General features: G+C 30.9%; 1 protein-coding gene across 4 annotated transcripts in view; it reads left to right on the top strand.

Annotated features, from left to right (window-relative positions):
• LOC108903706 (G protein-activated inward rectifier potassium channel 3) overlaps positions 1-25,787 on the top strand; it is a 159,644-nt gene that overhangs the window by 48,143 nt on the left and 85,714 nt on the right. For all 4 annotated transcript variants that reach the window (XM_018705976.1, XM_018705978.1, XM_018705975.1 and 1 more), the window contains exon 2: positions 24,592-24,974. In XM_018705976.1, coding sequence (XP_018561492.1) covers positions 24,718-24,974 — 257 coding nt within the window. In that variant the 5' untranslated portion in view covers positions 24,592-24,717. The remainder of the gene's footprint in view (positions 1-24,591; positions 24,975-25,787) is intronic.

Genomic DNA, 25,787 nt, shown 5'->3' with positions numbered 1-25,787 from the left:
AAATAGCAATTTTAATTTATTATCGACTTTGTTCCATTTTCTGTAGGATTATAACTCTTTTAAGCTATTATCCAAGGAAAATGTATTTTTTTTATTTATTATCAGATTGTTACATAGTAGATCGTTAGTACAATATTAAATTATAAATTATCCTTGATTAACTGACTGATAAAAATTTGCAAATAAATGCCTGCTAATCCCAAAACTTAAAATAGAGGAATTTCAACAATGATGCTAGATCGCTTCTTCCGGCGACAGAAGCGATTCTCTCGAATAAATACCCCGAAGTTGGAACAGGAAATGGGTGATAAGATCGTGTCGTCTAACAAAGAGGACATTCCGAGTGTTAATTTTGCTCACGAGCTCGCGGTTTAGCTTAAGCATGCAGGAGGAAAGCATCTATGAATAAAAGGCGTATCCTGTGACAACAACCTCTGCTTGATGCCCGGAGCCACTAATGGTCATCCTTTTATATAGAACTTAAGTGGTAACGACTATTTACGTAATGGAGTTGACTGGGTATCCTAAGAATGATCAGTTTAATAGACTTAATTCACGATATTTTACAGGATACACCAGAAAACACTAACTAACTAACTATTAATAATAATAGATCCAACTAATAATGTTTTTAGTTTGAATTGTTATTATTAATAGTTATTTTTATTGTGCAATTTGGATTATTGCACAGGTTTAGTCCTTTTGGAGTTTCATTTTGTGAAACTGCAGTTATTGAAGCAGACTCTTCGCAAATGTTTTGATTTTTCTCGAACGAATGATACAGTTGGGAGGGGTTAAACAGTTTTCATAATACCTTAATTTTTCCTTGTATGGATCCTTCTATATATCCTTCTGCTACATTGGAAGACCCCCATTCTCCATGCCTTTTCAGAGGGAGCAAATCAGCGCCACCAACACGGTTGCGGAAGAACGCCTTAGTCCATGCCCGGTATATTTTCTGGGATCTTCTAGATTTAAGTATTCTGCAACAATTTTCGGAACACCACTGATGGTATGGCATCCAACGTGTTGAGCGTAACATATGCAATAATCTTCTGCTATTTATATTTTTAGGTCACAGAGCTGCATATTTACGATAAAGTGTGCAGGGCTCAAATGTACATCTTTCATTGGTAATAAGCGTTTATTATCTACCACTTCGTCTAAATTTAAACATATTAAATCATCTCTTCGACACGCACCAAAGATTCCAAACACTAAAATTGCTTTTGTTAGTTAGTTTTTATCTGGAGCTTCACATAAAAATTTGGTTACTTGTTCTGCTGTTAAAACTTTGGACTTTTTGAGTATGTATCCTACAGCTTAACGCTTCAAGAAAGCAATAGTTTTTGGATATTTTTTGTTGTTAGTATTTTCTTTTATGGCCAAAAAAACTCTTTAGCATTGAGAATCGACTCCAATAACGTGGAAGATTTCATAGACTCAGCTTTATCGAGAAAGTAAACTAGAAGAATATCCTCATTAACAGTATTGATATTTTTTTCAGATTTCGCCATTCAGTAAAAAGTTGATATTCGTGATATCTTGACCTGGATTTTACTGGTAATAAATTTGCATTTGCTTGTGCCGCCTGCTCTAGGATGTTATCGGGAATTTCGGAATTTTCTTCTGAGTACATTTTATCGGCATAAATTTAATTGACAGGAAATAAACAACGCTTACAATACAGTGTTTGGCGTGTGTGATGGTTACTCTCAAATTATTTCAAAGGTGATTTGTTTTAAATTAATCTATGTCAGATAAGGTGGGCAAAACCGTAAAAAATATTACTGAAATGTATCTAAATATTCAAACATTTACGAATTAAAATACAAAATAGGTACATGTTAAATCTCAAATAGCATATAGACTTTCTTAAAATTAATTTACTTTGTTGTATATTTCTATTTTAAAGCCATATATTCGGTATTTTTATTCATCGTATTAATCGTATTAATGACGTCACAGTTAGTGTATCGGTAAACAAAATGGTTTATTAAGTCAAATATTTAAAACATTATGCCAAAAATAATCCTGCTTGTGATTTCCTATTTGTTCTTTACGCTTTCCTATGATAGTTGTTCAGTTCTACACAGTTGACTTTCTTGTAAGAACAAAGCACCTAGTTCAAAAACCACTCACAGGGATGAGATCTGGTGATCTTCTTGGAAAGCTTATTTTTTAATAGCTCAAGAAGTATTCCAAGCTTTAAATTGTTCAATTGTTGAATAGATCATTTTAATCCCTTTCAATAAGCAGCACTTCCTTTTTAAAGAAAAATGTACCTTTAGTGTAGACTGTAGAGGATATTAACATTCGATATGAAATTTTTATGTGACAGTGAGAATAACATTTAATCCTCGAATTGTATAGAAGCGAAACAATAGTTTATAAATCTTATTTTATCTTTTGATGACAGGAAATACATACTTTAAAAAAATTGAACATAATAATTAATTTTTTGTCATAGAAACACTATTTCAGTTCTAATAATGAAATTACTTTTTATTACTAAATAGTTGATTCATAGTGTTAATGTTTCCAGAATCATTACGTACCGAGGTGTCACTCCTTTTAAAGAATATCAATTTAGCATTACCTGTTTATGAATCAAACTGCATCGTAAAGTAGCACCTACCTACATCGAGAACATAAAAATACCTGTTGCTCAACCAAACGTTCGCAAATGCTTGCCTTGGGAATGTCCAAGAATAAAAACTGGAATTTGGAATAAAAAAAAGTGTTCGTTACAGTTGTTGTTTTCAGAGCAAAGACTTTGGTTAGGAAGAGAAATAGAAACCTACTTGTGTTGTAGATTAATGACAAGCTACTATAAACCTACTCATATAAATATGAAATCATTTCCTGGAAACTGTATTTTAGAAATGGTTGACTAATGCTGTGCGTACTTTTTTCAAGTTAAAACTGAATGAGTTGCTATTTATAGTAAAAAAATCAGTATTCATGTACATATCTAGGTCAAGCAATCATAAGGAATGTTTACCGAATATTGTAATTATTAATTGCGGAATAGTTATATTTGAAGCAAAAGAAATCTGCAGGATATTTTGGAAATGGTGACAGATTTGCTCCCGTTTGGTAAAACTTTATTTTTTTTTCTAATATACTCCACGGGAAGCTTAAGACATATTATTTAATACACTGATAAAAACTGTATAAAAATTTTTACATATTTGTAATGGATTTTTGACACAAAAAAATGTAAATGAATTGAACATACACGACACATTGTGTAGAATTACACGTTTGAGTGTATATTTTCTTTTTGCAATGTATTAAAATGTAATTCATTTATGTGTTTTTAATATATTTAATGTAAAAATACCAGCAAATGTGTGAATTTACATGGCCTGATTTGGCTCAACCAATCAGATTAATCATGTCATCACCTTGTGTGGAGAACTGTGCTAGTTATTCAGTAGGCATGTTTAGATTCATTTGTGGCATAATAATAAGCACAGTGTTTTAACTACATAATTATAATGTTATAAATAAATAGAAAGGTAAGTAAAAGAAAGTAAAATTATATAAATCTCTCGGTATGTCTTCAAGAGTATGAGAAACATCAATAATAATCATATTAAACTTTTCCTAATCTTAACAGATTGTAACTTAATATTTAAGACCTATTTTACTTATTGTTTTATTAACAATATATTTTATTCTCTGGAAAAGATTTACATCAAAATGCACTTCGACGCGAGAATTAGGGTAAAATTTTCATCCAGAAAGAGTCTTCATGTAAATGAAAATCGCAGTAAAACTTTTCCTAGAAAATACAAGAAGAATGTTTTTCCTTACACGTAACTATTTCAAATTAGAAGTAAATTTTATTGAAGAAAATGTGTGTCGTTTGTGTTTATTTAATTAATTCTCACAGTTAAAGAAATCTAATATTAATTCATACTTTATACGGTTTTCGATAGTATGAAAACGTATTTGACATTTAATTTCAAAATATAAACACTGAAGGACAAAGACGTCACTAAAAAAATGTGAGAAATGAAATATATATACTTTGCATGTTATCTTAATAAGTAGAGAGGTGTCAAAATAACCAATGATCTAGTGTGCAATTTTATATTAAACTTTTTTGTGTGTAAGTGTAAGATATATTTTTCTATTACCAGAATACTACATTAGAAATTACCTAAGAGTATACGTCATTAACATTATAATATTGTATAAATATTCATTGATAAATTGTGTAATTTAACATTGAACTTGTCTTTATTTATTAAACACATTTTCTCTCTTAACTACTTCCTAATAGGTATATCTATAACCTACAATGGATTAATATAATTATATAAAGATTAGTCATGTAAAATTAATAGGTTCCTAACAAATAAATACCTACTTATGACTCATGTACAAAAGAATTTTTTAACTTCAAAATGAAAATCAGCTGTACAAAATTAAATATACTAAGTAAATTCTAAGTAAACATCTATGTATTTAAAAATTTTTGCTCTAATGAATTGTTTTATTAATTTTGAAGAAATTTTCATTATATTTGTGACATTCATTTTTATTTCGTTTGTCTACCTTTCTTAGAGATATAAGATATTCTATTATATTGTATGACATCCTATATCTTTATGAAAGGCATATAAACAAAACAAAAGCAGCTGTCATATTTGACTTTTGATAATATTCATTAAAGTTTTGGAAACGAAAACAGAGAACATTTTCGAAACGTCAACTGTCACGTGTAATAGTATTTATTGTCTAATCGAGAGGAATCATTTATTGTTTCAGTGAGATACTTTTGGTTATTTAAAACTAAATTTATAAAGCCAATACCTCTATGAATTATTTTCTAAATTTGGTAGAAAAACCCAATTAAATAAAAGAATTAAAATAAATAGATGTAACAAATAAAAAATTACAGAGAATAACTAAGTAATAACTAATAAGAAATCATTAAGGGTGGCCAAAATTGACCAATAAATTAAAGCCACTTCTACAATCTCCAATTTCTTGACCAATTTATTGTAGCTAGGAAATGTAATGTTAATTTTTTTATTAATTTGGTGGACAAAAAATTAATAAAATTAACAGATTTAACGTATACTACAGGGTGATTAAGTCATAATGTCATTAATTTTAGCCACGTATTCGGAGGGCCTAATGAAGACAGAAAATCGGAAAATAAAATTTTTATTCGACCTTTTAAAAAATAAGCAAATTACCCCTAAACTCCCGTTAATTTTGCGCCCTACTTCGGTACACGCGCCGACGGACTATAGAGCGTTAGAACGGTGAAGCGAAACGGCTGATTTCCTCAGTCGTCTTGAATTTTGCAATTGGTTTCAAAATCAAAGTGCAGCGGATCTTAACTTTATTAACAAAGTGCTATTGTAAGTAAGTGCTTTTTTAGCCGTACCATCATTTTATAAAAGTAGGTACCATACTGCTTTGAAAAGCAATAAGTCACACAATAAGTATACGTACTACAAACTGAATAATTAATTGAACATAANTAATGCCAATACCTCTATGAATTATTTTCTAAATTTGGTAGAAAAACCCAATTAAATAAAAGAATTAAAATATATAGACAAATAAAAAATTATAGAGAATAACTAACTAATAACTAATAACAAATCATTAAGGGTGACCAAAATTGACCAATAAATTAGAGCCACTTCTACAGTCTCCAGTTTCTTGACCAATTTATTGAAGCTAGGAAATGTAATGTTAATTTTTTTATTAATTTGGTGGACAAAAAATTAATAAAATTAACAGATTTAACGTATACTACAGGGTGATTCAGTCATAATGTCATTAATTTTAGCCACGTATTCGGAGGGCCTAATGAAGACAGAAAATCGGAAATTAAAATTTTTATTCGACCTTTTAAAAAATAAGCAAATTACCCCTAATCTCCCGTTAATTTTGCGCCCTACTTCGGTACAGGGAACGCGCCGACGGACTATAGAGCGTTAAAACGGTGAAGAGAAACAGCTGATTTCATCAGTCGTCTTGAATTTTGCAATTGGTTTCAAAATCAAAGTGCAGCGGATCTTAACTTTATTAACAAAGTGTTATTGTATGAGTAAGTGCTTTTTTTAGCCGTACTATCATTTTATAAAAGTAGGTACCATACTGCTTTGAAAAGCAATAAGTCACACAATAAGTATACGTACTACAAACTGAATAATTAATTGAACATAATACTAAAAACTCATGTAGAATTATAAAACATAGTAAAAACGTTAACAACACNCAGAGAACATTTTTGAAACGTCAACTGTCACGTGTAATAGTATTTATTGTCTAATCGAGAGGAATCATTTATTGTTTCAGTGAGATACTTTTGGTTATTTAAAACTAAATTTATAAAGCCAATACCTCTATGAATTATTTTCTAAATTTGGTAGAAAAACCCAATTAAATAAAAGAATTAAAATAAATAGATGTAACAAATAAAAAATTACAGAGAATAACTAAGTAATAACTAATAAGAAATCATTAAGGGTGGCCAAAATTGACCAATAAATTAAAGCCACTTCTACAATCTCCAATTTCTTGACCAATTTATTGTAGCTAGGAAATGTAATGTTAATTTTTTTATTAATTTGGTGGACAAAAAATTAATAAAATTAACAGATTTAACGTATACTACAGGGTGATTAAGTCATAATGTCATTAATTTTAGCCACGTATTCGGAGGGCCTAATGAAGACAGAAAATCGGAAAATAAAATTTTTATTCGACCTTTTAAAAAATAAGCAAATTACCCCTAAACTCCCGTTAATTTTGCGCCCTACTTCGGTACACGCGCCGACGGACTATAGAGCGTTAGAACGGTGAAGCGAAACGGCTGATTTCCTCAGTCGTCTTGAATTTTGCAATTGGTTTCAAAATCAAAGTGCAGCGGATCTTAACTTTATTAACAAAGTGCTATTGTAAGTAAGTGCTTTTTTAGCCGTACCATCATTTTATAAAAGTAGGTACCATACTGCTTTGAAAAGCAATAAGTCACACAATAAGTATACGTACTACAAACTGAATAATTAATTGAACATAATACTAAAAACTCATGTAGAATTATAAAACATAGTAAAAACGTTAACAACACTAAACATACTAAATTGCAATAATCTAACTATCGAAAACAATTATTATCCTTCTGCATTTGTTTTTGTTAAAAAAATATCTTATTCATTCGTGTGTCTAGGTAAAATAGTCTGTTTTTGTCGTTCACTATTAAAAACGCAGTAAATGCTAGGTTAATGATCAATTACCGTATATCAAGATCCACTCTCGATAAACTTTTGTAGGTCAGAGGTCAGGAGGGGTCTGAAAAGGGGCTGAAATAATGACTTGAAAATATTTTTTTACCGTAAGTATGCGTTCTATTTTTTTTTAATCGTGTATTCGTTTTTCCCTATCTTTCCTTAAAATTTATGACATTATGACTGAATATATGAAGTAGTAAGGTAAAAGAAACTAAAACAAGTATGAAAAGCATAAATGTGATGTATGTGCTATTAAACAAATATCGGTTATCTTAAGAGATACATAGTCAGTTAAATGACGATATTCTTCAAATAAATTAATCAATAGGTTTACGGGATATCTCGCATTGCTTCATGTGAAGATTGCAATTTTTAGTTCTCTAAACTTTGGCGTTCTTAATGAAAATTTAGTTGAACTTAGAGTAAAATTGGTTTCTACATTTGTAGGGCATTCTTTGCGATACGGAATAATTTGATATTTCAAATAAAATGGAAAAGCGTATGACACAGCATCGTGTTTAGAAAAGTGCACGTATATAAAACATTTGAAAATCCAATTTGGTGCACATTAGAAAATATCTTTCGATTGAAAAATAAAAACTAAAATTAAAATTTTCTGTTTCTAATCGAATGACCTCAAAACGAAAAAGATAGGTTAATTTTCTTTTTATGTGTTAATTATCGTCTGTATATCACGTCGGTGCAAGTTTCTTAAACATTAGTAACAATTTCGCATTCAAAAAATGCGCCAAATCAACAAACTCCCAAGCAAGTCTCAAAAATAAACATTTTAAAATACATAAAAATATTTAAGCTTCATCTTTTCATATTTGATCTTAAAAGTCATTTTTATTATCCAAACACCGTTTTATTGCTGCGAATGTTGATTTACGCTGGTCCCATTTACATAACTTTATCGCTTAAAAATCTGCAACATCAGTCGATGGGGATCTAATAGTTTATTAATAATCAATCTGGATATAACGTGTTTAAAAATAACCCCGAAAGTATAATAAAGCAGGAGATTTATGTCTGGTCTTTGGTCAGACGTAAATTCGTTTGTTTTATTAATAATTCGTCCAGATATTTGAAGTGCCTACTCTGATTACAATAACTTAAAAATTTCTTCCAAACAACAAACAAACAATAAAAGAAACTGACATTGAAGTTGAAAATTTATTTTTCTCAGTTTATTTAAGGTTTCTGTCACCTTTAAAAACAAAAAATAAGATAAATAAAGGATGGAAAATGACACCACCTCCCAAAAATAAAAAAGCACTTAAATTCATAAAATCAATTCAGTGAAAAATGTTAAATAAATAAATCCGTGCATCAAAGGCTAGTTTATAATAATAAATCATGTTTGTCTTTAACACGTTCGCAGACGGTATGAAATTGTTGTACGGTGTTTATCTGAGCACCCTGAAGAAACTTCATTTAAACATACACGAGTATAAGAATCGTTTAATGCAGTCTGTATTTAGGCACAAAGAGTAAAACAAAGAAAATAATTACTACATTACTAGCATTGTCTCATAGTATACATATACGCTGTAAGAAAAATTGTACTTATTTTCACTCAATTTCACATAATAATGATTTTCATAGAAGATGTACACACCATTTACTTGCACACAAGCTTCAGCGCGACGTATCCAATTTGCTGGCACGCGTTGCAACATTGCCACGTCCACTCGAATCGTATTACAAGCTTCGTCAATACGATGTCGCAATTGGTCGATGTCACGAATTTCCGTGGAATACACAACACTTTTCACGTATCCCCACAAAAAGAATTCTAAAGGGTGAGGTCCGGGGACCGCGAGGGTCATCTAACTAGGCTGCCGCGGCCTATCCAGCGATAGGGTAATGTTTAGAAAGTCTCCGAAAAAAGTGAGCGGGGGCTCCGTCATGCAGTAACTACATATTTTGCCGAACATTTAATGACACGTCTTCCAATAACTCCGGCAAGCGATTTTGCAAAAAATCTAGATATGAAGCACTGTCTAAGCGTCTAGGCAATTCAAAAGGTCCTATTAAAGTGCCATTAACGATACCTGCCCACATGTTCACTGAAAACTGTTGCTGAAAGGCACCGCGACGTATTTCGTGTGGATTTTCAATAGTCCAGTAGTGAGTGTTGTGGACGTTACCTACACCATTTCGACTGAAACATGCTTCATCTGTAACAAGTATTTGCGCTATAAATTGAGGTTTTCTTGCATGTTCCTGAAGCAACCATTCGCAAAAACCTCGACGTAGTGAAAATTCGCAGAAGTAAGCGCTTGAACACGTTGAATATGAAATTGGTACAACTGAGCTTCACGTAATGTCTTCCACACAACAGGATGCGAAATATTTACTTGCTGTGCGATATTTCTGGTGCTACGATGCGGAAATGTTCGAGGTGCGGGGGCACGTCGTTCAAGATATCTTGCACGGTAGACTTGACAAGCTCAGTGGGCATTTTCGTTTGCTTCTCCATAAATCATGAGCATATCATAATATTAGCGATTACTAAATAAATGCGCCATTTTCAAAAGAAAACTTGGAAATATGGCTATTAAATCTACTCTCAAAAACAGCACAGCAATCACTACAACTATGCATTACTGACTGACTTTCGATTACAGTCCGGCTTCATAAGAAACCTACAATCTCGTAAACAGATTTTTTTTTGTAAGTACTTGCCGCGATAAAATACATGTATTTCAGCAGTCCCAAAACAGTTTTAAACACATTTTTAATTAGCTTTTTTCTCTATGACCTTAAACTTCCGATACATGTTTATGATATCAGTTTTCACCCCTTTAAATTTTTGACATGTTCAGTAACACCCTGTATAATTTTATGAATGAAACTGTCACTTTTCAAGTATTACCAAAAGTGTGTAAAATTATCAAAATGCCCGATATTGACTGCAAATGTAAAATATAATGTTAATTTTACCATACTTTTTATTATAGTGTGTGATCACCATAACCTCATAAACCCAAAAACTCCATAACCCTACGACACTGGGAATGAAGTGAACATATTTGAATTCCTTCGCCCTATTCACTGCATGCTTAGTCTCATGGGGCTGTGGTATTCTTGAGGTTATGTGATTTCTGATAAATGATTACGGGGTTATAAGCTTACTTGAACCTTGGTTCTAGTCTTAGTCAGTTATAAATATCGGAATCCTTTGAATTCTCTTACTCTATCCAGCCTGTTCCCAGTCTTACAGGGTATGGGGTTACTGACCTCATGAGACTATGGTGATTTCTGATAAAGGGTTACGGGGTCTTAATGTTACTTGAGTCTTATATTCTAAGGTTAGTCAATCATAAATGTTATGTTCATTTGAACCCCTTCGTCCTGTTCACTCCATTTTCATAGGGTTATAGTAGTTTCTGAGTAATAGGGTAATGACCCTATTCCAAGGTTTTAGAATCCATCAAGGTCGTCATTAGATACGAGTTTTATCGTATTCTCAGGCTTATGACATTATGTAGTTACAGGGGTTTAAAGTTTGTATCAAAGGCTCATAAAATGTCTAGTTTTACCATTTGTAGTCGAATGGTTTGGCATTGAATGGGTGTGTAACACTGAATCCACTAATGAGAACTTATACTCGTATTGCAGCGAAAGTCGTCCTAATGTGCTTTGTTTATACATTTGTTCACTTATTAGTTTCATGATGGTTCCAGAATGTGTTCTATTTCTTTCTTTTATGTTCTTAGAAGGTTAGAGATTGTTTCGAGAAACAAGGAAACATATATATACGACCGCGCTAATGCGCGGAGAGTTTTTGAAGGTTAAGTTACATTTTGTTGTTGTGAAGTGACAAAGTTTGTAAAGCGTTGTGTATTAAGTTGTATTAAGGGAATTAAGTACAATATAAATTAAAAATTTATAAAAATCCTGACATGTGGGGTCAAAAAAGAGCTCAGATTCAGATTCAGTTGCAGAAAAATATGTAAGAATAACATGGTTTGCTTTAGGGGGCAGATAACTTTTTTTATGTGGACCTGTGTAATTGAACGCGTTTTATAAGATTGTTTTTACACACTTGTATGCATCACACTGTAATAGAAGAAATATTATACGCAAATTGTGTGTAAAAGACATTTTTTATTTTACCATTATACCAACCATGTCTCAAAATGATATGCAAATCGTGTATAAAATACATTTTTTATTTTACCATTATACCAACCATGTCCCAAAATGCTTGGAAAATAATTTTGAGAGGAACAATCCGTTGTTTCACTTCTTGGCTCCATTTTGGACCTCACGCAACATCGAAGCTTTAAAATGCAGCCCGCCTAATTATGCCAAACTGCATATTACCTTCCAAACGTTAAAATGTTTACAACAATTCAATTTGCATGGAGGTGAACGCTTCAGGGACAAGACACAATTTTAATTAGCTAATTTGTATTTTGAACCGGTCTCAGGCTGTGACATAATGGGTTTGCGTGCTCGAATGTAAAAAAGCCAATTTACTTATTGTTATTCTGCGATCGCTGTGTGTGTGGCTCCACATATATTTTACACATAAGTGCATTTTTCTCAAAGAAAAAATGTGTGTGTGAACAACCCATTGCTATTTCACGACATACATTTGTTTATTAAACTTGTCTTCTTTTACCTACTTTGATTTTTTGCTTGATTTCAAAACATTTTCATTAGTAAAATTCTACATGAGATATCACAAAATGTTATTGAGAAAAGTTTATTACAGGGAGCAGCTGGATATGTGTGCAAATTTTGAAATCTTGACATTTTATTTCATGTTATGTTTTCCACAATGTGTAGGACATTAAAATTTTGCGTACTCATTCTATTTTTTCTTTTAAAAAACTTTTTTAATTACATTTTGTCTAATCATTTACTGAAAACATACTTCACTCGCGAAAAAAATCTAAAATAATAGTAAATAGTAGAAATAGAATGAAGGTATTGAAATTTTGCACAAATACCAAGTTTTTCATTATGATGAAACTATTCTTATACGCTTTTTGTGACATCTGGTGAGAAAAATCAGATTTTTCTAAATTTTCAAGGTCTACTGGATTTTGAAGCTATGGAATAATGGTATATTTTGTTTTAAAAACAAATACAGTGACATCTCAGAAGGCCATTTTTCAACACCAACAGATTTTGTCTTTTACAAAAGTGGCTTGATCTATACGTGGACACACTGTACATTTATTTGATTAAAAACATCCACAGAAAAGTATTTTTGACTCGATATTTACACAGATCATACCGCCATTTAAATTTATAGTAGATCTAAATATCACTGAAAATTTCTGAGTAATCGAAACAAGTTTTCAACACATGTTCGTACGTGACGGCTAAATCATATTAAATCTTTTGAATTGTCAAAGAAATGACTGAAATGCATCCAATTCCAAAAAATTTAAACAAATATTTATTTTACTTGGCAATACTTTGTAAAATGCTATTAGCATGTACAAAGGAAATTTAGAAATGCAGAAAAATAATATTACAGTTAAAACAACATCTACAATATTATCTGAAGGTACTTATTTGTGGCATTTTAGTTTTTTCTTTATTTGTCACCTGTGAAGAAAATTAAAAAAATTGATGAAATATTATTATTTGATTTCATTGATTTAACCGAGATGTCTATCATTATAATAACAATGAAAGGCAGAGAAAGGAAAAAAACAAAATGCATTTTAAATTTTTTCGGTTTCTAAGAGAATGTTATTGTTACTATTGATTTTTTCTTTATTTAGCTATTTTGCCAATGAAAGAGAAAATAAAAAATTAATTAAACAAATTCCTTCGCCAAAGGGATCAATCGAGGGTTATTTTTATGAAAATAGTTTTGCTTAACCTCACTGAAAAAAAACTGACAAATTAAAAATGCATATATCGAGCACTTCAATAAATGGTTGAAGTTTCGAAAAACAATCTGTTTTCGTTATCAGAAATTACATCCACAATAAAAATTCAATATATTCTTGTAGTGTCGGAGAAATTAAGGAGAATAGGTATAATAAACATTCAACAATTTTTTCTGACAACTAGTACGAACATTTTTGTCAAAGACAGGCACAAATAATGATGGTCAAAATTAAAAAATAGTAGCTATAGCATGTTTCGTGAAGGCAATAAACATTACATTGGGAAGACCTATCGACCTGTAACTATTAGAATATACCAACACAAAGACTATGTTATTAAGAAGCGGGAATTTGAGGAATCGAAAATTTGCGACCATATTTGAAATTAGGTCATATGTCAATGGGGTTCGGCCTAAAATTTGAAGAAGGAAAATACCTAAAAAAAATCAAAGAAATCGCGATTATTTTACTAAACTTTGAAAGATGTGTTTTAAATTACTGTAGGAACTCGGATCCTCAATTCAAAACGAAGTGTCAGTCCAAATTCTAATAACGAAGACAGATTTTTATAAACATCAATTTATTGAAGTGTGTGATATACAGGGTGTCCCGGTACTTAATACAAAAAATGTCAAATTTTGTTTGTGAAAATTACATTAGCAGTAAGCATTAGTTGTAACATAGTAATTATGTCCAATTAAAAATTAAAAACAAAAATGGCGGAGGCGCCGCTCGATGTGCACTGTGACATAGAATCACAAATATTTCCTAAACTGTTCCTTTTACCGAGTTGAACCAAGAGAGTATTATTGTTGGCAAATCCTTCAGGGAACTTATTTTTGATGTAGGCAGATTGCGATCGTCATCTATGTAAAAATTCTGGGTAGTTAACTATTCATAGTCCGTCCCTGGCGTTCTGGACATAATTAGGGTTCGCTTAAACATCAAAAACAAGCTGTACGCATGTGTTATCGTTAATAGTAGAGACTGTAAATAAAAATAGTTTTTTAATTTTCACCTTTGAGGGCCCGTAACTTATTAACGAAGGCCCGTATGAAAAAAAATTATATGAAGAACTGATATTATTTTAACCTGATCTATTTGTACTCGACTTTTTTGTATCAAGTACCTGGACACCCTGTATAGTAATGTGTATTTTTGGTTAGGCAAAACTGTTTTCATAAAAATAACCCTTGTTTGGGGCAACGATTTATTTCATTAAATTTTTATTTTCTGTTTCAAACGCAAAATAGCCAAGAAAAAAAAAACAATGGCTATAATAACACTCTATGGTTTTCTCTTTCTCTGCCTTTCACTGTTATCACAATAATAAAAATCTCGGATAGATCAATGAATTCAAATACCGGATAACTTCATGAATGAATGAATAATTATATCTTGTCTTGTATACATAAATCACAATTTTGTCTACTAGGTTTACACAACAGTGGTCAAGTCATAAGCTAGGATTACTTGATGAGCCATAAAAGTTTATGAGGTTATTTAACTCGGCAAATTTAAGATAGTACCGACAGTTAACAATGGAGATTTATCTTTCAGTTGTATGTAAAAGTTTTGTGTTCGTACATTGGTAAATTATTTATTTAAAACAGTAAAGAATTGCATATTGTGCTACAAATTGCACTTTCTAAATACCTTCCATATTTTCTAGTTACTGGACGTGGAAATAATGCAAAACCATTATACTTTAATTTGTTGTATAATTTTTTTAGCTGTTAATTTATATTTTGTCACCTCTAGTACACATATGATTTTATATAGATTGGCACAAAGGAGTTGAATAAAATCCGGATTTTCTTAAATGAGAGATACTGCATATCTTAAAATAAGTAGATACGAAAAGAATGTTGCTTTATTAACACAGGGACATAACGTTTGTTGAGTCTGCAGTATATAAATAAAAGAGTATATACTTAATGAAATTCTACTAAAGTCAATAAATAGCATAAATGCGTTTTGTATGTTCGACATAATATTAAAATGGGGGCTAAATGATGACACTTAGGCTGATAGATTCGTATTATGCTGCTACTGCTAACCTGTTGGTAGTGCCAACAGCGGTATTCGAGGATTGTCGCTTTAGCAAACTTGGGTAAATCTTTTGAAAAAAATATATAAAAATGAAAAACAGATGTTTTTGAAAAATGTCCCATAAATTCAGGAGCTTACAGGAGATGAAAAATAAGACGATATTTTCCAGTGGCCAATAACCTACGAGAGTCTTTTGTTTTTGAGATATAGAACGTCAAAAATACTTTTTGAGAAGTTTTAGCCATATCTTTGTCAAAAAAACAACGCAATGGATTTAAATTTAGTACTGATAGTTTTTGAGGGTGTTAAATGCGGTAGTCTTGTTACATTTTGAGTCGTTAGCAACGATCTTCTTCAGTGATATGTATTTTTTGAGTTTAGGTTTTCACATAAGATGTAGTTTATTATTACGTAAAGTTTCGTTTTTCATTCCTGTGGAATTCGCGGAAAACCGTTTTTTTAGAGATTGAAGTCGCTTCTATTTATTGATATGCAGGATATAAATAAGCCGATTTAGATCAAGTTACCTCAGTATAATTTTGCTTTTTAAAATCTTCCCCCTTAAAAAATTTTTTATTCCATTTTAACCGGTACTGACTGACTTTTAAAGAAACAAAATTGTATGAAGAATGAAGAGGAATTCCGAACACCTTGTGTTCAAGTTCATGTTTACATTATCAGTATACAACTGTAAAAAAAAAACTAACCTCAAAAAAGTTCATAAAATATCACTGGGATAGGTCTAGCTAGCATCTCCAAAAACTTACAAGTAACAAATCTTATCAATTTCATTGTTTTTTTCTGAAAAGATGTGACCAAAAATGTATTTAAAAAATCTCAAAAATTTTTTCCATAACAATCTTTAGATACTGTGACATCTGTACTTACTCAATCACGATTACGCTAACTAAAGTATCTAATTACATGATAATCTGATTTCAATCATTAAAAAAAATTGAGGAAAATAATTTCCTAACTTCTAAACGCTAAGTGCAGACTTACTTATGATAGAAAATCAAGCTTTAACGAATTCTCATGAGAAAGTTGGTTGCTGTTAAAAAGAGGTGGTCATAAATTCATAAATTAAAAACAATGGAATGTAAAATTTAATAGAACTGAGTTACACCCACAATATCCACAATATCCAATAAATAACTGAGATTATTCGTCAGTTTTTAATTTATTCGACCCACACTTAATTCCTGACTTATTACACAGTAAAGGTATATGTTTTTACGATCGACAAGAAAATAGCCAGCCTTTGGAGAATTTTTCCCTCAGAAATTAACGTTCTGCCATCCAAGATCGCAAAATTGGTATCATTGATCAATAAAAGCTTTTGTCGATCTCTGTCTTTACTTCTTTTAGATTTGTGTACGCAAAAAGTCTGGCTTTATTCTGTTATTATCGGAACGAGTTATATTATTGTTTTGATAAGTCAAATAATAATAACAACGATATAATTTTTACAAGCTTCCTCAATTGAATTTTCAAGTTAGTAAATATGGATTCAATTTTTTGAACAGACAATTTATAAACAGCTACGAAGGCCTTATAATATATTTTGCTGTAAAAATCAAAAACTCGAAAGTATACTGAGAATTTATGAATTGTTGCTAGAAAAGCAGGTAAGGAAGTCGTTTTGCCTTATTTTTCTTAGAAATTAGAAAAACTGATCTCGATCTGATGGGACTTATTCAATACTACAATTCATGCTTAAAAAATGAAAGGTTTTCAAACCAATACTATTTATAAAAATGAACTCTAATGAACATAAGACTATTACAAAATAATAAATTGAGACCTTTCTGAATTATGCTCCTGATATCTTACGCTTAATATGTTGTGGAAGAAAAATAAAACAAAGTAAAGACAGGTTCTATAAATTTTAATTCTATTTTGTGTGACTCTAATTATGTGTTAAGTAGGTGCATGTCTTCTCAGAAGCAAGTTGATATGGAGGTGATTGATATCGATAATAAGAAAACAATGTACAATATTCCCAAAACGGCAACAAATACCACCAGATAATTTTTTGCAAATTCAGAAGGGAATTTGCAACTTTATTGAAGTGTTTTGTAACAGTAGAAAGTGTCCAAACTAAGTTGTTGAAATGCATTACGTGAGAAAGACAACTAGCAAAATTGCTCCCTACCTCATATAAGAAAATTCAGGCGCATTCACAGGCTACTGCTTTCATCGAGACTCAGTTAATTCTGCTAGAAAATGAAGGCGGTGATATTATAAATTTGAAAAGGCATATGGAGATAGGAACCTTAGAAAAAGTTACCCGGAACATACCTTCTAAAATAAAGTTGATGCAGCAAACAAAATCCAAGCAAAAAATGTTGAATCCCATCATTTTCTTTAAATATCTAACGTTCGGAATTTAGTAGTCTATAATTGTATGTAGTATTTGTTAGAAAATTTATTAAAAAAAAAACAACTAAAAATTGAGATTGTACCGGATAATCCGTTTTGAAAGTTTCCCCGGTCTTCCAGGACACGGCTACAGCTCGTCCTGGAATCTATTTGACCCCACCAGCGTAAGTGTAACGGAAATTACTGAAAACCTTCGTTCCCATTTTTAATATTAAATGATTTCAAAATAAACAGAAAACTTCTGACTCACTGAGAGCGACAAATCTTTGAGTTCCTAGAAAAGCGGTATTTTGTAGGTATTCATCTATAGCCTCTGGTACAAGAACTTTGGAATTCATGAATATATCATAGTATCCGCAATGGAACTATGAATGAGAGGGTGAAAGCCAAGGTGTGCAAGTTTTTTTTGTAGAATAATAATGCGAATGAACACATCGCTTCATTAATTATACATGTGGCATTGAACCCGTTAACATCCTTGCTGCATCATATTTATCTTACGTAACTTCTATAATAATATTTATCGAAAATATTTTGTCGATCATCGTGACTAACATCAAAACTCTAAAGAATATTAGAATACGTTAAATAAATAAGAATTATACTCGTAATAAAGGTTTTCAAAAGATTGGAGATATTTTTCCATAGCTGTTAGAAAACAGTGCTGTGTATAATAATAACGTCATATTTTCTTATCGATTATTATCAATAATTGTGTCGAATAATATTTGCCAACAAAAATGTGTGAATATTTAAATTTATCGAACGTTTGGTTTGAATGAAAGGATATTTACAAAACAGAAATTCATTCAAAATTAAAATTAATTAAGCAATAGATTTCCTTCATATTCATTTGGTGTATTAAGTTTCTTTTTTGATTATCGATGATCGATTATTACGTTATATTGTAAGTTTACTGTTTTTATTTAGTTATTTTAATATTTTTATTACCCTCGAAGAGATTCTTTTTAAAATAAATAACCCCTTGGGTTAAAAGGATTAGCCAAGAAATTTGTTTTTTTTTGCTTTGTCCAACCAAAAATATAATATTTCTGATATACAGCCAAAAATATAATATTCCTGATGTATAGAAAATATTTTTTTAAAATTAATTATCCCTTGCGTTAAAAGAATCAGTCAAGGGGTTGATTTTTCTTTTTTGTTTTTTGTTGATTTTTTATGTTTTACCTAAACATAAATATCTCACACTGAGGAAGGAGCTATTACTTTTTGACGATACACTAATCATCACAACATATAGGTAACTCCGTTAAAAGATTTTGAAAAACTCTGTTTTCGTTCTCAAAACTCAAATTAAATTAAAATTGAACATGGTAATTTTGGTGTTTTTCTTCCTATTTGTAAATATTCAACATAACATTTATTACGTTCATAAGATAAATACAATCCTTAGAATTTTTAATTTAATTTTTATGTCGAGTTTTTGATAAAACTGGTAATATTACTATTTTTTTTATTTTTCAGGTATAACCCTTGATAAACCTTGAATATAGGCTATTTTTACTGCACATATAATACTTTGTTGTTGTCTTCGAGAAATATTTTTATTTTCAATATGTTCTGATATTCACAAATCCCATTTTATTTTTTTTTAATTTGATCTACCGAAGAAATGAATTTTGTTCTATCATAATATGAATATTTTGCTACACCTTTTATGTAACAATAACGAAAAATGCCACCAATAAATAATTACAGACAAGATCTTAAGCAAGGTAATATTTTTAAATTTATTCTTGTCAAAAAATATATTGTCAATTCAAAATTATCTGGCTTTTTGAATTATTAAATAAAATAAACATAAAAAAACTATTTTTCTTTGACGAATTTTAAGTTAAATTGCATTAATGAATATAATAATGGGTATAAATCTCAAATTAGATTTTAAAACTTCCTAGTTTTACTATAATATAAGTTTTATGACTAACACTAAGTGATTTTTTTTAAGTCCAAATAACTCACTAAATACAAAAAAAATGAAATACCCATTTATACATCCAACAATGAAAAATGTGTAATGTCAATATAACATAACATAAAACTGTAATAACTAATATATACTGATGATTCGATTTACAGGTATACAGGCCATCAACATAAAGTAAAAAACAAATGGTTCTTAAATATTATTCCTTAAAGAGATTCTAAAAATAAAGTATATTCAGAAACCATACTTCCTTATAATTGCAAAATATACACCAGCTACTTTCTTTTTTATTAAATACTATCAAATTTATAAAAAATTTTCATTAAATACTGCAATATTAACTTAGAAAATAGTTCTTTGTATTCAACTTCCCGACAAAATACCATTTACTAGTATAGTTGGAATCATAGATTTATTACTAATAAATCTATGGTTGGAATATTAGGTATAGACCAACAATTTATAAGGACCTACAAGGAATTTTGTTTATAGGAGACTCTTCTAGCTTCCTTTCTGTATATTCACACAAAAATTAAAGAAGGTATACTTGTATAATAATGGATATCGAAAATGATATATGATTTTGATATAGCTTCATCAAGTCCAGCGCAAAAATAGCAGTTGTTTTAATTATTTTCAAAATTTTCCAAATTTAACTCAATGGTCTGGATCTACCAGAGAAAGAGAGAGAGTTCACACTTTCTTATAACAGTTTAAAATGATACTAAATGCGTGTATATTTATTTAAACAAAGCAGTGCAATCACCAGTTAAATATAAACTTTTCATTTTATTACCTGCGAACTGTCGTATTTTTATTCATGTATTCCACGTGTAACCTTTCGATGGTAACGTGATTTTTCACTGCTACTTAGATAATTGCATCTCCGATTAGAATCATTTGCCGTTGATATAATTTTGATTCTGTGTATCCGGTTTTTGAAAATAGAATTACCATAGAAACAAGTCCGCTATTGTAAAACTTTAATGATATTATAATAATGCTTGTTTTATCTGACTCAGCGCATAACGATGAGTTTTGACCTAAAATGTTAATCGTGGGAAAGGAATTGGCACTATTGTGCCACAGTCTGTGGCTCGTTATAAAAATTATGAGTTTAAAGAAATTTAATTCGGGCATTAAACTGCTTCGAATAGCTTGATATTAATTGGAAATAAATCTCAACATCAAATTTTGACTGTTTTTGTTGATAGCTCAATTGTTCAGAGACTTGTACATTTACATATTTAATCACATGTGCAAAATTGTCTAATTATGTCTTTATTACACTGAAAACATATTTAAGTGTTTTTATCACTTGCCAAGTTACTGAATTGTTTGACAACTTCAGGCCAGGCAAGTTGTTTTCAGCAAAGAAAACTATGGTTAAAGTATCTCGCCTATTGTCAATATCCTTGGGTCTAAAAAATGTAGGAATAATACATCTGGTCTGCATTGACAATAACAATAGTTTTTTATGATAATTTCTAAGCACTCTACAATCGTTCAAAGATATTCAATAACAATTGAAGATACAGAACAGAGACTTCATACTTGGTACAGTGTTCTCATAGTAGTTAGGTAACTTACGTAAAATTTTGAACAAAATCAAGTCAGCGGTGTCGAAATTAGAAGTTTCAAATGTTTCAACTGTCAGAAAAAATGTTTAACGTCTTTTTTATAAATTTAACTAAAATTTTTTCTTTTTTTCTTTTTTCATAAAATACATGAGTAAAAGCTTATGTGGCAACTGGCGTTCAAGTTGGTATTTATATTTTTCTGAGTGTACTCACCTATGACGTTCCAATCTATCGTTGGAAGTCACTGGTCTATGACGTTTCTGTTCTTGATTTTTACTTGCTTCCTTGTTTTAAATTTGCGATAATTCCTAAGTTTCTGTTGAAAGCATTTGGATATATTTAGTTTTGGTATTACTTTATTTCCTTGATCTTCTCTCTTCAAATATTTGGTTCCATTTGCTCAAAATGATGTAGTTCCTGGTTCAACTATTTTGGTTTAAAAATGGTACGTACGTACGTACCTTAAAGTCAAATAATAAAAGTGTCGTCAACTGTCACTTGAGTCCAAGATAACTGTTCCATTTCCTCTGTCGCCAGAAAGTATGATGATAAAAAAAAAGATATAAAAAACCTAGCCATGACATCTTTAAAACACCATTATCAATTCTCTTAGCAATTGTATCAGTTAATGCTGATTTCTGATCCTGCAGTGGTGATGTTCACGATCCGGCCATGGTTTATGGAGTTTATGGTTCGTTTTTTAAAAGCTGCTCAAGGAAGGCAAAAGTTTTGGTTGAAAATTGTTAATTGAAATTTGTAAATGCATCTCTGAAGTTTAGATTGCTTCTTTGACAGTTAGCTATCGTCACCCATCACCATAGTAGTTCTTAGATACCACTGATTAGCTTTTGCTCGAATTAGACATACACATAGCTACAGTGAGAAAACTGCAGGTGCAGCTGTGGACAGAAAAATGTTTTCATCCTGAACTTTTTATGGTCCTTATAAAATGGGATTTTAGTAGCTGTATTCTGTAAATGCCCTGAATATGTTTTTTGTCTAAATTTTAAATTCGAAGTATATATCTTCACCTACTACTGAATAATTGTTAAAAAAAATTGTGGAGTAAATAGTACTTTTTTTCATGATAAACAGATTATATTAAGTTATTGCTGTTCCGCTCCCTACAGTACGATTTAAAAAAATTGACGACAGTTGTTTTTTTTTAATTTTGCTGGTAACGTTTTGGGTTTCTCCTAACAGATTATCAGTTTATGGAATGTAACCTGAGGGGTTATTTCTTTAATTATCTACCTTTAATTAATTAACTATTTTATTCTCGAAAGGGAGTTTAATATCATTATACTTTAATTCATACGTGGGAACTTAGAAATGTTGTATGTTCAGAAAATGAAAATCCAGGCACTTACCCTTTTTGCTTACGTAGACTGTAATCCTGGCTGGCTGTACANTTAAATAGAATTTTGGTATTACTTTATTTCCTTGATCTTCTCTCGTCAAATATTTGGTTCCATTTGCTCAAAATGATGTAGTTCCTGGTTCAACTATTTTGGTTTAAAAATGGTACGTACTGGAGCCTTAAAGTCAAATAATATAAGTGTCGTCAACTGTCACTTGAGTCCAAGATAACTGTTCCATTTCCTCTGTCGCCAGAAAGTATGATGATAAAAAAAAAGGTATAAAAAACCTAGCCATGACATCTTTAAAACACCATTATCAATTCTCTTAGCAATTCTACCACTTAATGCTCATTCCTGATCCTGCAATCGTGATGTTCACGATCCGGCCATGGTTTATGGAGTTTATGGTTCGTTTTTTAAAAGCTGCGCAAGGAAGGCAAAAGTTTTGGTTGAAAATGGTTAATTAAAATTTGTAAATGCATCTCTGAAGTTGAGATTGCTTCTTTGACAGTTAGCTATCGGCACCCACCACCATAGTAGTTCTTAGATACCATTGATTAGCTTTTGCTCGAATTAGACATACACATAGCTACAGTGAGAAAACTGCAGTTGCAGCTGTGGACAGAAAAATGTTTTCATCCTGAACTTTTTATGGTCCTTATAAAATGGGATTTTATTAGCTGTATTCTGTAAATGCCCTGAATATGTTTTTTGTCTAAATTTTAAATTCGAAGTATATATCTTCACCTACTATTGAATAATTTTTAAAAAAAATTGTGGAGTAAATAGTACTTTTTTTCATGATAAACAGATTATATTAAGTTATTGCTGTTCCACTCCCTACAGTACGATTTAAAAAAATTGACGACAGTTGTTTTTTTTTTAATTTTGCTGGTAACGTTTTGGGTTCCTCTTAACAGATTATCAGTTTATAGAATAATCTTCTATAACTTTCTTATGAGATGATTCCTCTTTCAACAATCAATTTTTTTTTAGTAAGAACTTAGTTACAGGGTTTTAGGTTACAAATGAACTATTTTATGTACTCGTAAATGTATTATTTTCTTATTTTTCATATACACTATTTCGAATAACTTGTTTTCAGTAATAAATCGCAAACAGCCTCATTAGTTATTTTAAGTTTATGTAATAATCTTTACAGTTCTCTGCAGACTAAATAGTATTTGTAGAAAAATCAATATACAGGGTAATTGAATCATAACGCCATTAATTTTAAGGGAAGGTAGAGTGGAATACGAATACGTGATTAAAAAAAATTAAAATGCATATTTAGGCTGAAAAAAAATTGTCAAAGCCCTTTTCGGACCACTCCTGATCGCTGACCTACAAAGGTTTATCGAGAGTGAATGCTGACCTACCGTATGCGGTTACTAACCTGTTTTACTGCGTTTTTAATAAATGAACGACAAAAACAGATCTAGACACATGAATGAGTAAGATACTAGTTTTATATTTTAAACATTAACAAGTATTATTTATTTGTCAATAAAAACAAATGCATATCGATAATAATTGTTTTCGAATGTTGGGTTATTACAATTTAGTATTTTTAATATTGTTAACGTTTTCACTATGTTTTATAATTGAATATGAGATTTTAGTATTATGTTCAATTAACTATTCAGCTTGTAGTACGTATACCTTATTGTGTGACTAATTGCTTTTCAAAGAGTAGCATTGTACCTACTTATTTAAAATGCAACTACGGCTAAAAAAATACTTATTCATCCATAGCACTTTGTTAATAAAGTTGGAATCCACTGCACTTTGATTTTGAAACCAATTGCAAAATTCAAGAGGACTAGGGAAAACAGCTGTTTCGCTTCAGCGTTCGAACTCTATGTAGGCTGCCGGAACGTTCCCTGTTGCGAAGAAAAGCGCTGAGTTAACGGAAGTTAAAGGGTAATTTACTTATTGTTGAAAAGGTCTAGTAAAATTTTTTTCGATTTTCTACCTTTATTAGGCCTTCCGAATGCGTGGTTAAAATTAATGACATTATGACTGAATCACCCTGTATAATGAACCTGTTAAAAGTTTCGCTCTTTTCTCACAAAACAAAATGTCTCTTTTAACATTAGAACCGTAACTATTTTAATACATTTCTTTTATTTTCAGGTACAAATTCACCCTAAGTTCCTTCCGAAATTAAAGTGCTGTGATACACCTAGAACGAATTGACCTGTGATTAAAAACCTTTTACTCTTTTACTCATTAATATAAGAATATGGTACTGTACAAACAATGACGAACAACAATCAAGATACACTCGAGACCGTCTGCGTCGACAGCGGCAGGAACACTGAGCAGTTCGAGAAGCTGCTAGGCAGCAGGTGTCAGACGGCACCGACGCTCCCTGCCCTGCTTCCTGCTGCCCAGATTGGACCCAAGCTGGACAGAAGGCGCAGGTCGGACAACAGTCTCCTTGGTTCGTTTTATAGACTGAAGAGTTCCTTCGGGTCTGGGTCTAGGGAGGGATCTCAAATCAATAGGATCAGCAGGTAAGATTTTTGTCCTGGCGTTGTTTTCAGACTAAATGATAATACGGTCAATTGATGGCAATTCTATAGATAGGTAGAAAATTCGAAAAAGGATATGTGTAGAAAATTCCAGAACCAAATATCCTTTGCTTGCAAGTGTCAAAAATCATTCTTTATTGCATGAACGTCTTGATTAAATCCTAGTCGAAACATTCTACAGTGAAAACTGTATTCATAGCTGAAAAAGACATCGATTTTAAACAACTTTAAACTGTAGAATACCGTAGCGAGATATCAAAAGTGTTCCCCAAAGATAAATATTCAAATTTGTGAACAAAACCTAATATTACATATTTATTGATAATTGGCAATATGTTCTGTAACCTAAGTTGTTATTTCTTTAATTCACAGCCACACAGACAAAAAAAAGTTGGGTATACTTTTTATGCGACATATAATTTTCATAGTAATTTGGCCTCCTGAACACGAATCTGGTGTCAGAATTGGCCCATCACGTCACAATTTTTTCCTAACCTCAAAAAACTTGTGAAAAATAGTGAAAATTGATGAAAATTTACTGGGAAAATTTGGAAAAAAATTTATTTCCACATCAAATAGTACATTTTTATGTAAAAGACTCTGCTGAATTCAAATCCACTGTCAGAATTGAGCTAGAACGTGTGGTTTTTTTTCTGACCTCAAAAAACCGAGCAGGAATCGCTATTTTCAAATTCTGAGCGGATTTTGACCAGATTTTGTATAAAGGTTTTTTTTGGGTCGCTGATTACGAATATGAATTCACATTGTAAAAATTCAAGATGGCTGATCCAATAT

The sequence above is a fragment of the Anoplophora glabripennis genome, unplaced genomic scaffold (genome assembly GCF_000390285.2).
Source record: "Anoplophora glabripennis isolate ALB-LARVAE unplaced genomic scaffold, Agla_2.0 scaffold110, whole genome shotgun sequence".
Lineage (NCBI taxonomy): Eukaryota > Metazoa > Arthropoda > Insecta > Coleoptera > Cerambycidae > Anoplophora > Anoplophora glabripennis.
The sequence above is the reverse complement of the archived record's forward strand: the minus strand, read 5'-3'. Positions and strand labels throughout refer to the sequence as shown.